Source organism: Suncus etruscus, chromosome 16 (genome assembly GCF_024139225.1).
Source record: "Suncus etruscus isolate mSunEtr1 chromosome 16, mSunEtr1.pri.cur, whole genome shotgun sequence".
NCBI classification, from domain to species: Eukaryota; Metazoa; Chordata; class Mammalia; order Eulipotyphla; family Soricidae; genus Suncus; species Suncus etruscus.
The window spans coordinates 46,964,175-46,976,560 of NC_064863.1; the positions used below are offsets into that span (position 1 = coordinate 46,964,175).

The window sequence follows — 12,386 nt, forward strand, 5'->3', positions numbered from 1 at the left end:
AAAAGTTTTAATCTAATAAAAGATCCAGATAAAAATGACATGATAGCTAAAATTTCAGAAAATGGGGCTGGAGAGATGAGAGGGCAACACACTTACTTGCCTTGCATGCAGTCCATTTCTGCTCGACCCAAAACCAATTTGTTTTTCTCCCAGAATGCAAGAAATAAAAAAGGAAGCAGAAGCTCAGATATTCTTAAGCCAATAAATTTAGATATAGGTATCTTATTACTAACAAAGATATGACTTTTCCTATTCTTACAATTTATAAGCAATTAATCTATAACATGATAAAAATCATGATATGATATCATATGATCAAAACCTCTAACATGTCCTGAGACAGAAAATTTTGTTTTGTATTCTAATGAAGTGACCCAAAGAGTTTCTACTAGCTTCAGCACAAAACTGGTCCCCACACAGTAGGATCTTGTAATTAAATTACAAGCATGCTAAGGACACCATGACCTCCACCATGTAGGGGAGGTGGGGGTGGCCCCAGGGCAGTAACTGAGTCCAGCCATGTGATCAATGATTAATCAATCATGGCATGATCTACTGTGTCAATAAACCTGGCTCAGTGGAACATCCAGGAAGGGAATATGCTGGTATGCCAGATCACAGAGCAAAGATGTTTATCTTGGACCCTCCCAAACCTTGCCTTTTGTATCTCTTATTTTGGCTGTTCCAGAGCTCATTTAAAATAGATAAAACTGTAGTTTTAAATTCAGGCACGTTTCAGAGTTTCAAGTCAAACCTAGAAAATTCTCAAACTTACAGTAATCGTGAGCTATCTGAATTTGTAGCTAGTCCACCACAAATAAGTCTAATCTTGTGAAGATGGAAATTACTCCTGTTTTTGTACTAACTTAGGGGATGTATGTAGTACTGGGAATCAAAGTGGAGTTGGCCTCATGCAAAGTAAGCGTCTACCATTGTACTATCACTACACTCCCAAAGCAAGAGAGTTTTATTGAATGAAATTTACTTAGACATGAGGGGAGGAAAAGAGGGAAAATATATTTGTTCAAGGGAACATGGGTTTAAAGAGCAAGCAAAGAGACTGACAAAGGGAGAACAAGGACTTGAAGAGCAAGCCTGATAAAGCTATTTTCTGTTTGTTTGTTTTTGTTTGGGGGCCACAACTGGAGATATTCAAGGATTACTCCTGGCTCTGTTCTCAGAAATTACTACTGGGAGGCTTGGAGGAATGTGGAATGTGGGGGATCAAACCTGGACTGGCCGCATGCAAGGCAAATGTTGTGCTATATATCAGTCAGGCCCTTAAAGTGTTATTTTAATAGCTTACTTTCTGGTTTGGAGGACACCTAATAGTGCTTGATGGGAAGACTCCCAGCTTATTGTTTGGTGGACCAGGCAAAGCGAGGTCTGGATAGAATTCTCCTATTGAGCTATCTACCCTATCCAAATGGAGCCCCATTAAGCTGCAGTCTTGTGCTGAAAAGATAGTACAGGGGGATTAAGATGACTGCTATGCATGTGGTCGACCTTGGTTTGATTTCTGGCATGGCATAGGGTCCTCTAAACATCTTTCTTAGTGACTCCCTGAGAATAAAGCTAGGAACAAATCATGAACATTGCCTGATGTAACTCTCATACTGCCCCTAAAATCATGAAGAAAAAAAAAGTAAATAAAGCTGCAGGGTTTCATGGTAGTTTAACACTACAGAACACTCAGTCCCCCCTTTCTTAAATGATACTAAATTTAGGGTTTCCCCTTCCAATATGACATCTTATTTTTTAGCATTAATAACTGAAGATTTCTTCATAATACCCATTATCTATAACTGTTCCTCAAAGTGGGTCATGGTCACTCAAGCAAAATGTTACAAATGCCCATTTTCAAGTGAAATACATGATACTGTGGTTTATCTTGGGTTTGTTCTATCAATAGGCAGTCACTGAGATGGGGGGGGGGGAATCTACTAGGGCAACAAGAGGAATTCCTATAATGTTGAGACTTTTGAACAGCTTGATATTATGGCAGACATGAGCCTATAAAGGTGATAAAATTATAGTACTTAAAAATGCAAAGTCTATCAGACCTCCAGAGTTCCTTATTGTGAAGGAAAAAAATTTTTTTTGTTTTTTTGGGTTACACCTGGCAGCGCTCAGGGGTTACTCCTGGCTCTATGCTCAAAAATCACTCCTGGCAGGCTCAGGGGAGCATATGGGATGCCAGGATTCGAACCACCATCCTTCTGCATGTAAGGCAAACGCCCTACACCTCTATGCTATCTTTCTGGTCCCAAGAAAAATATATTTAAAATATATATAAAATAAAAAAAATCTTATTTTTCTCTAATATTTACTCAACTGTATTATTTCCTTCTCTTTCCTCATTAGAAATCACAAATATACTGGGGCCTGAGTGATAGCACAGCAGTAGGGCTTTTGCCTTGCATGTGGCCGACCGGGACAAACCTGGGTTCAATCCCTGGCATCCCATATGGTCCCCCACACCTGCCAGGAGTGATTTCTGAACAGTCAGGACTAACCCCTGAATGTTGCCAGTTGTGGTCCAAAAACAAACAAAAGTAAATAACGATCTCCCTAAACTGAATCTAAAGGAACTATTATATACCTGATTGGAACATATTGTGATTTTTAGAGACTTTCCAAATTTTGAAGGTAGGGTATTCTACCAGACCATTAAAAAGTTGGTAAGAAATGGAAGCACTTTTTACTAGTTTTTCAACAGAATTCCAATTGCAAAAGTAAACTAGAGTTTTGTGCAAACAACAAACTTAAATTGCTAGTCTTCTTGTTTCCTGACAAAGGAAGAGAAAAGCATTGCCTCAGAGGTAGAAGGCTTCATATGTCACTAAAACATCACTGGATCAGATACAGGGTGCAAATCAGACTTTTAAATGTTACTGTGGCATACTAATTCTAAAAAATACCAATTTAAGTATTTATAAGAAACAGTACTATTATGTATAGCCTACAATGTATATGCCTCATTTTTACACCTGAGCTGTTAAAGAATATTCTAGGGGGAAAAGAACAATGCCTATTCCTATGTCTTACCAAAATAAATCAGTGATTTTCCAAATTAATATTCAGTGAAACTACCTACTAATAAATAAAAAGCAACTAAATTATTCTTAAAGATGGCTGTTTAGTTCATAAAAATATATTATTTGAATATGAATGTAATAAAATAAATGACCCTTATATTGAATTTATAACTGTCAGTACTTTTTGCCAACCCATATTGGCATAAATGGGCATTATTCAAATATAAGGTTGACTTATAAGTTTGAATGGTTGTAAATCATATGTATTTATAGACCATCATATTTCTTTACAAGTCACTTACAGATTGTTAACAGTGAGTAAAAAGAAGCTGGAAAACACTGATATAGCAATGAGGTAAGAGCACTCACATATGTAAAGTCTAATGAAAATCAAAACAAAACAAAACAAAAATTGAAGAAACCAAATATACCCAGAAACAAAAATACTTGAAGACTCTCCAAAAGTCTAAAGCAATTCAAACTACAGATATTGGAAACAATGCTGTAACAAATATAAAATACAAGCATGAATAGTTTTTTTTTGTTTGTTTGTTTGTTTTTTTGGGTCACACCTGGCAGCGCTCAGGGGCTACTCCTAGCTGTATGCTCAGAAATCGCTCCAGGCAGGATCGAGGACCATATGGGATGCTGGGATTCAAACCACTGTCCTTCTGCATGCAAGGCAAATGCCCTACCTCCATGCTATCTCTCTGGTTCCTAATATGAATAGTTTTACAAAAAATAGCAACCCTTGGGGGCCGGAGAGATAGCACAGCATAGGGCAATTGCCTTGCACTCCAACCCAGGATGGATGATGGTTCAATTCCCGGCATCCCATGAGCCTGCCAGGAGCGATTTCTGAGCAGAGCGAGGAGTAACCCCTGAGCGGCTGCTGGGTGTGGGTGCGGCCCAAAAACAAAAACAAACACAAGTAGTAACACTCAAAGGCAAATTAAGATTTTATGAAGAATTTGACTGCAACTCAAAGGACCAGTTCTTAGAACAGGTAGATTAATAACAAACAAATAAATGAAAGACTAACAATACTAGAGGAGCAACTGATCCCAAAAATACATGACGATGTCTAAGAGTTTTCATTTATTTCCAAAACCTGTCCCAAGATATTTTTGTTTTGTTTTATCTTTGGAAGAGGCATATTCAGCAATGTTCAGGAAACCATATGGGATGCTGGGGATCATACTCAGGTCAGCCATAGGCAAGGCAAAAGACCTACCTGCTTTACTATTGCTCAGCTCCTTTTTTATTTATGTGCCAGTAGTTTAAATGAGCTTTAGTATACTTGAATGTGTTAAATCTAATATATTTTTAAATACACTTATTTTCCATGTTCTTTTTTTGGGTGGGGGCACATCCTGCAGGCTCAGTGACCATGTAGAATGCTGGAGATGGAACCCAGGTTGGCTGCATGCAAGACAATCATTCTACCCATTCTGCTATTGATCCAGCCCCACAATGTGTTTTTTTGTTTGTTTTTATTTGGTTTTTGGGCTATACGTGGTGACGCTCAGGGGTTGTTACTCCTGGCTATGTGCTCAGAAATCACTTCTGGCTTGGGGGATCATCTAGGATGTCGGGGTATCGAACCGCAGTCCATCCTAGGCCAGCATGGGCAAGGCCTACGCCTTATAGCTTGTGTCACCGCTTGGGCACCTCCCACGTTCATTTTTTAAAGAATCATTTGAAAGCAACACCAAAATATCAAGACCTTTGTGCATCAAGAAACACAGGAGCCTGAGAAATGTCAAGTTTTTCCAGATTGAGAAAAATTTGTTGCTTTTTCAAGATAACAGATATTTATGCCTGTCCTTGACAAATTAGACGAAATATACTATTTATCAACTATGAGAGCAAAAAATGCTAAGAAAGGAATTCTTTCATCTTTCAGGAAGAGCAGATAACATTGAGAAGCAAATTTTTGCAGTTAGTGCAACTATGTACTTATCATAAAACTTTAAATTATACTTTTCTAAAATTCCTTTCAAAACACAAAATATAAAAAGCAACTAATGTTTTAAGTTAGTTATGAAATGACAAATATTTTTGACATATTTTAGTAATTCTATAAATAAGACAAACAGACATAATATTATATATATGAATGATAACTCCAAATCCATAACTTCTTGCCCGGGAAGGCAGGAATCATAATGCAATGAATACAACAGAGCTTATTTAACTTTTCCCAATCACGATCCACTTCTTCCAAAAAATGTTTATGTTACACATAGAGGTTATATACAAATGGAACACTTACTGAAAATAAATCTTAACTTCTAAAGCAAAACTGTATGAGATCTTGTGACCCCATTGTCTCAAATGCAGCTGCAAGGCAAATATAGCATATAGTAAAAAAGATCTAGTAAAAATTAAAAAGGGAGAGGTGACCTAGGGGAAAAAGTGCCTGTCTTGCAAGTGTGAGGAACTGTGTTCATTCCTTACCACTACATCATCATCATCATTATCATCGTCTTAAAAGAAAAAGAACAGGACAGACATTAAGCTTACCACAAAGAATGGTGAGCACAGTTAGCAGAATAACTGCACTAACAACTGATAATGAGAGAAACAGAATGCCTGTCCAGAAGACAGGCAGGGGGTGGGGGAGGAGGAAAATAGGGAACACTGGCAGGAAAGTTACAAGGTGGAGGGTAGTTGTACAGTCAATGACTGAAATCCAACTACAGTGCTTAAATAAAGTATAAAAACTAAAATATAAACAATTTATATTTTATACTGAAGTTTCATAAATATTATTATAAAGTATCTGTAAGATGTAGACGGATTGTGGTAAATCTTTATTCTTTCCTTCCTACCTTGCTTCAATATGTCTTTCCTTTCTATGATTACTATATGGAAACTATATATAAAAGTGAGATCATGTTATTTTAAAATAAATAAGGTAATTCCCTAAAAAAGAAAAAGAAAAAGGACAATACAGAAAAGCAGAAAACCTGAATTCTAATCTCTCTCTGACCCTAATAACTCAACACATAAAAAAAATCACTGCATCTCTCTGGGTCTCTAGAATAGCCCTTTATTAACATGTTATATACTTATAATTGTCCAAATTGCTCTCAATACACACAATTGAAGAGCTCATTTATAGAGTCCTTGCAACTATCACTCACCAAGAACAGTACCAACAGCCAAGATGACCCCCTTCCTTAAACACATCATAAATCTCATATAGGTCATCACTATTTTTTTTAACCTTTATTTATTTATTGATTTGGTTGGTTGGTTGTTGGGCCACACCCAGTGATGCTCAGGGGTTACTCCAGGCTCAGCACTCAGAAATCGCCCCTGGCAGGCTTTCTATGGTCCGGGGAATCAAACTGGTCCCTCCCAGGTCGGCCCCAAGCAAGGCAAATGCCCTCAGGCTAAGCTACCTCTCAGGCTCCTAGGTCATCACTATTATGACATCTATCATGACAGATTAGTTTTGGAATCACACATCTTCTGAATTTGTATTTTTTGAATGTCAGACTTCTTTCACTCAAATGAGTGATTCATCCATTACTAAATTTAAGTAGATATCTATTGCTGTAAAAAGTTATAAAAACAAGTGTCATATGTCCTTTATCCATTCTACTAACAGTATTTGCTCATGATAAAGCTGTTACAGTCTTGTGAAGATATGGCTGTACATAGATCTTGATAGAGAGCTTCAGTTTAAGGCCCTGATTTGTAGCCCCAGACAATTTGTTTCTTTTAAAACGGCATTTTCTTTAACTCCCAGCATTGACAAACAAATATATATATACAGATATATATACAGATATACAATTTGGATCTAGGAGCTTGGGGGACACGTTTAACAGTGCTCAGGTGCTACTAGGGGACCGCTGCTAATGGTGTTAGGAGGACTGTGCATGCGATTCTCTCTACCACAATTTCATCAAGTATTAACAGAGGAAGATATGGAGGCAGTGAAAAATTTGAATCCTAGAATAGGCAGGGTACACTGCCTTCTTTGAGGGCCTGTATCACATCAACCCTTTGTGGTATAGTATGCTTATATAGGAAGCTAATAGCATATATTTGGTAGAAACTCAACAAATGCATTCTGAGTGAAAAAACAGAAAATAATAAGAATTTGCCAGAAACCTCATTTAGCTCTAGTGAACTGAAAGTTTTCTTCTGCATCTGGTTTTGTTGTTATTGTTTGTTTTTGTATCACACCCAGTGATGCTCGGGATCAGTAATGATCAATGTGATACTTGGGATTGAACCCGATTGACTTTAGATCACACTATCGCTCTGGCCCCTAAATCCCCATTTTGTGACATAAAGTACAATTCAGAAGAGTTATCCCAACTTTGCCTTCTCTTAATGAACCATTCGCAGAAATTTACTGATAACTTGCTGGAACCAGAAAAATAGTACATGGTTTGCTAAATAAAGCACTTCTGACAAAAATCACCAAATTCAGTCAATCCCCTGCATCACATATGGCTCTCTGAGCACCACAAGGAGTGATACCTAAGCACAGAGCCAGAAATAAGCCCTAAGCAGTTCTGAGTAACCCAAAACACCCAAATTAATAAAAATAGGAGAAATTGATAAGTGTTATTTCAACGAAACTATTATTCCCAATCCACTAAATGTGTAGTTTAAATGCTTAAATATTTAAGTCTAACCCAAAAGATGATAAAACTGATATTATCAGAAAATATGGGACTGATTTCAGATCTTGGGGTGCTCATCCCAATATTGACCAGAAAGTCAAAGCAGGAGATCTCAAAACTCTTCTGGGACACATTCTGCTTTACACTACTGTCCACAGCCAAGTCCTAAATAATAGTAGCTATTGAAAATGCTTTGACTTAAAACTCAAAACCACAAAATTACAAAAGGAATTGAATTTATTCAAAGTTCTTCAAAATTAAGATGGGAACAAACAGAAAGGACCATTTAAAATAACTCACTTCCCAAACCACAGAGATGTAAAACACTAGAGGGATGTGACATATTTGCTCTTTATTACTAAGAGATAAAAATAATCACTAGTTTTAGGTTCACTGACAACCTCTTCCTGTGTTCTTTAGCAAAACAGGAACTAAGTTCAGAGGTCAGAATGGGCCAGAGCATAGTACAGACTTGCCTTGCACAAGACCACCTGGGTTTGATCCCTTGCATCCTAGACAGTCTCCCCACTCCCAACACCCAGCACCACTAAGATCATTTTGAGTGCAGAATCAGGAGACATTCCTGAGTACTGCTGGATGTGCCACCCCCAGCCCCAGCCCCACCACACACACACACACACACACACACACACACACACACACACACACACACACACACACACGAAAGAGTGGTCAGAGTGCATCTCTCTCAGATGCTCTTCTAGTGATGAGTTTGCAGAAACTAACATCTTAAGAAAAGTGCAACTGCAATCATAGCAAATCCATTTCTTCAAAGCTTAACAGAATCAAAAGTCTCTATAGAACATTTATACAGACAGAAGAAGAGCTCTAATGTGATCTAGCATCTTCAGGTAAATCTCAGATATTTTCAAAAGAGGTACAAAAATGTGTCAGCTTTAGGAATCAATTCCTAACCCAGTTCCGTGATTATTCATTGAAGGGAAGGCATTTTCATCTGCCTACCATCAAGGAACGACTAATCATTGATTCATGGGGGTGGGGTGGGGGGAGGAAAGGATTTATGAAATTCTATAATTCCTTTTTTTGTGTGTGAGTGTGGTTTTTGGGTCACACCTGGCAGGCACGGGGGATCATATGGGGCGCCGGATTCGAACTGATGACCTCCTGCATGAAAGGCAAACGTCTTACCTCCATGCTATCTCTCCGGCCCCTATAATTCCTTTTAAGGAATCTTCAAGTATGTCCAGGTCTTTCGAATTTCCATAAAACATAATTGTTGTTTTGTATGTGTGTATGGGTGCTGGGGACCAAGCCTCAGATATGCAAAGTAAGCACTCAGCTACCAAGTTAGATAAAGGACTCATAGTTTTTAGTTTGTTTGCTTTGTAATCTATAAGAGGGTGAGCACTTTGTTCAGAAATCTGCAAACCAGTAATTTTTTCAGAACTCAATAAAATTTAAATACATGAAATAGCATGAAGGTGCATGTACACACAGCTTGTAATTGAAGAGGGCAGCTAGATAAGCATTAATATTAAACTAAAATTTACCCCTAACTGCACAGGTGAATCCATCTGGTTTAAGTATTTAACAAGTCTAGCAATACTCCTTTGTTTTTATGAAGATTATACTAAATTACAACTATCATAGACACTACAACAGAGTTTTGTTTTGTTTTGTTTTTAGGTCAAATTGTGCCTAGAACACAGAAAAGCCAAAACACCAATCACTATATTTCATGTTTTGGAACAACAATGTGTAAATTAGTAATACCACATAATAATTCGTTGGTAATAGTAGGTACAGTCTTCTGCAGTATACAAACCTCCATCCTACAGTATTTTAAACTATGGCATCCTGTCTAGGCATCCAGTTTTACTTTTCCTTGATTCAAAGCCACAGAGCCTTCATTCTTAATTTTACCAATTTACCAGTTAGAATAACAGAAGAATTTATCTTCTAGATTGAAAGGAATTCCAGTGTTCTTCCAACCAGAATCAGTTCTTGCCAAGTTTACATTTTGCAATGAATAACATTACCTGTAAGAACTAGTTGTTCTCTTAGGAGGCACACACTAATAATTCTGACTACAAGTACTATCTTAAACATCTAATTAGTTGTGAATACATACCTTCCCCTGAAGCTACTGGGTTCCTGCCATGGTCATTAAAAATAGCACCAGGTCAACTTTAAACAATGCAGTTTTAACATGTTCAGACAAAAGAGAAGCCTACTAAAATTCATTACTACTGCTCTATTGTTATATAATCATTGCTTACAGTCCTTTTCTTAAAATACCTAATATCATAGTTTTTATTTTGGATTTTGGTCCAAAACCTGCGTGCTGACTCAGGGGTTACTCTAGGCTCAGCAAAGAGGACTTATTCTTGGATGTGCTTGGCAAACCATATAAGATGCTGAGGGCAAAGCCAGGTTGGCAGAGTGCAAAGTAAGCACCCTATCTTCTGTGCAATCTCTCCAAACCCTAATCTCAGTTCTTTAACAGAAAAGCAATAGTACAAAGTGGACATTATTGAGAATCAAGCTGTACTTGACAAGAAGTTATTAGAAAGAAAATAAAACCTTCCCCTTTCCCACCAGTTATAGTTAGAGGTCAAAAATGAACTTTATAAGGTATTTTAATTAAAAAATAACTATGGGGGATCAGGGAACCAAGGTCAGTTTATATATTTCAACATTAGACAAGGCTCAAGATTTACAGTTTCTAAATACTTTTCCCCCAAGACACACTATCCCAAATATCTTACGCATTAGTTAAAACTAGTATCAACCTGAGCTACATCTAAATAGATTTTAATCTTTTTTCCCCTTTAAGTCCTCTCAATAAACTTATTTGAAAACAAGATCTCTCCTATGGTCAACCTATTAGTTTTCCAAAATGACAGCCATTGGGGTGGCAAATACTCTTGATTCCATCATGTTCAACTTAGTAAAGGAGCAGGGACGAAAGGAAATAGCAAACTTAAGTGCCAGGAGCCATAAGACTAGCTTTGATTTGTTGGATGATGGAAAACTGAGACAAGTGCCACCCTTCTGCTATGAAGTGAGGTTATTAAGAGAGAAGCCACTGTCCTGGATGTCGCTGCCTTGGAAATTGGTGGTATTTTCAGAATCAGTCAAACCTAGTTTTACAATGTTCTAGCCCAGTGAAAGCATCCATCCACTTGTACTTGGGGCAAGTAAGAAGACAAAAAAAAAAACAAAAAACAAAAAACAAAAACAAAAAAAAAACCTAAAAAACTAATAAGCTGAAGAAATTAGGAAAGCGAAGCAGCTGATCAAAAAATTTTCCCAAACCATCATGTCACCCTTGGGGACTCCTAGGCGCTCTCTACAAAACAACAGTTCATGCATGACATCTCATCACCTGGTTCGCTCACCATCTAAAAATGTTGAAAGAGTGAATCTTTGGCAGGTAAGTTAGCCGGCTCCCCGAAATTTGGCTTGCTAACTATCATCTAACTTGCATTTACGAGAGAGGCGTAGCCAAGCCCTGGGAGTACCACCAACCCCCTTCCCACGCCCCCGGGGTTTGAACTCTGGGATCCCAGTAACAATGAGCACCCTTCCAATAAATGCACAATCTGCTCCAGAAATGTGGGAAAAGGAAAGAAAGCTCGGGTGAGACTAGAGAGGCGTCGGTGCAGCACCCCAAGATGCCCTGAGGTCCAGACCAGCAAGGCCCCTCTCTCAAGCATAACTTTGCATCCAGGAAGTTCAGGCGGGTTCGATCCAGTTGTGCAGAGCCTAGGGAGGGAAAAGAGCAGCCCGCCTGCAAGAAAAGGAATGCAAGGCAGGGACCCCGCATTGCAAGGAAAAGGGGTCCGGCTTCTGGGCCCTCAGGCGCCAGCCAGCCGGCCAGATCTCCTCAGACAGTTGTGGGAACACTGTGGCGCCACCCCCACCCTCACCCCCAACCTGTGTGGGGCTCACCGGTGCTGCAGCCCCACGAGCCCCAGTGTGATCACATGGGGCACGTCTAACTGTGTGGGCCACTCTCCAGAGGCGATGCACCCGAAGACACCGCATTCCTCCCGGATCCCCAATTCTTCCAGCTCCATGTGGCCGCCGAAAAGCACGTGCCGGAACCTGCAGCTTGCCGCGGCAAAGATCAGGGTCTGAGCAACCAACCAGCTGCGCGCTTCCTCCGCACGGACGCCACACAAAACTCCAGCCCGCCACCGCCGCTTCCTCCCTCCGCGGCGCGACCCTTAAGCTACTGCGGCGGCGCGTGGTTCACTCTGCAGGATGAGCCCGCCCCTTTCTCTCTAGGCCACGCCCATTCCGGATCCACCAATCAGAAGGACGTATGTAAAAAGCCGCTCCGAAGGAGGCGGAGTCTAGGGGTCTAGGCATCCAATCAGAAGGGCGGACGTGAAAAGCCGCTCGAGAGGGGGCGGGGTTACGAGCTCTAGGGGGTGGAGCTAGCCCTTCCCTAGAAGCCCCCGGGGGAGCGCATTTTTTTCTCTGCACGTGGAAGTCGAACGTTCTTGGCCCATACGACTGGATTAGAGAGGGGTGAGACCCGTAGGCTTCACGTCATTTCTCTCCCAGACGCTACAAACTCTTTTTAACCCTCTTTTAGTGTTTTTTTTTGGTATTTTTGGAACCACACGCGGTGACGCTCAGGGGTTACTCCTGGCTATGCGCTCAGAAATGGCTTTTATCGTTCTTGCTTCTCCCCTCCGGGAGGAGC

At 39.6% G+C, this 12,386-nt stretch overlaps 1 protein-coding gene across 1 annotated transcript in view; it reads right to left on the reverse strand.

The window, feature by feature from the left end:
- Nucleotides 1-11,838, reverse strand: part of PPAT (phosphoribosyl pyrophosphate amidotransferase) — a 33,888-nt gene extending 22,050 nt beyond the window's left edge. Inside the window, 1 exon segment of the mRNA XM_049789946.1 lies at nt 11,624-11,838. Within this exon segment, the coding sequence (XP_049645903.1) occupies nt 11,624-11,751 (128 nt within the window). The 5' untranslated portion in view covers nt 11,752-11,838.
- Between the last annotated feature and the right edge of the window lie 548 nt (nt 11,839-12,386).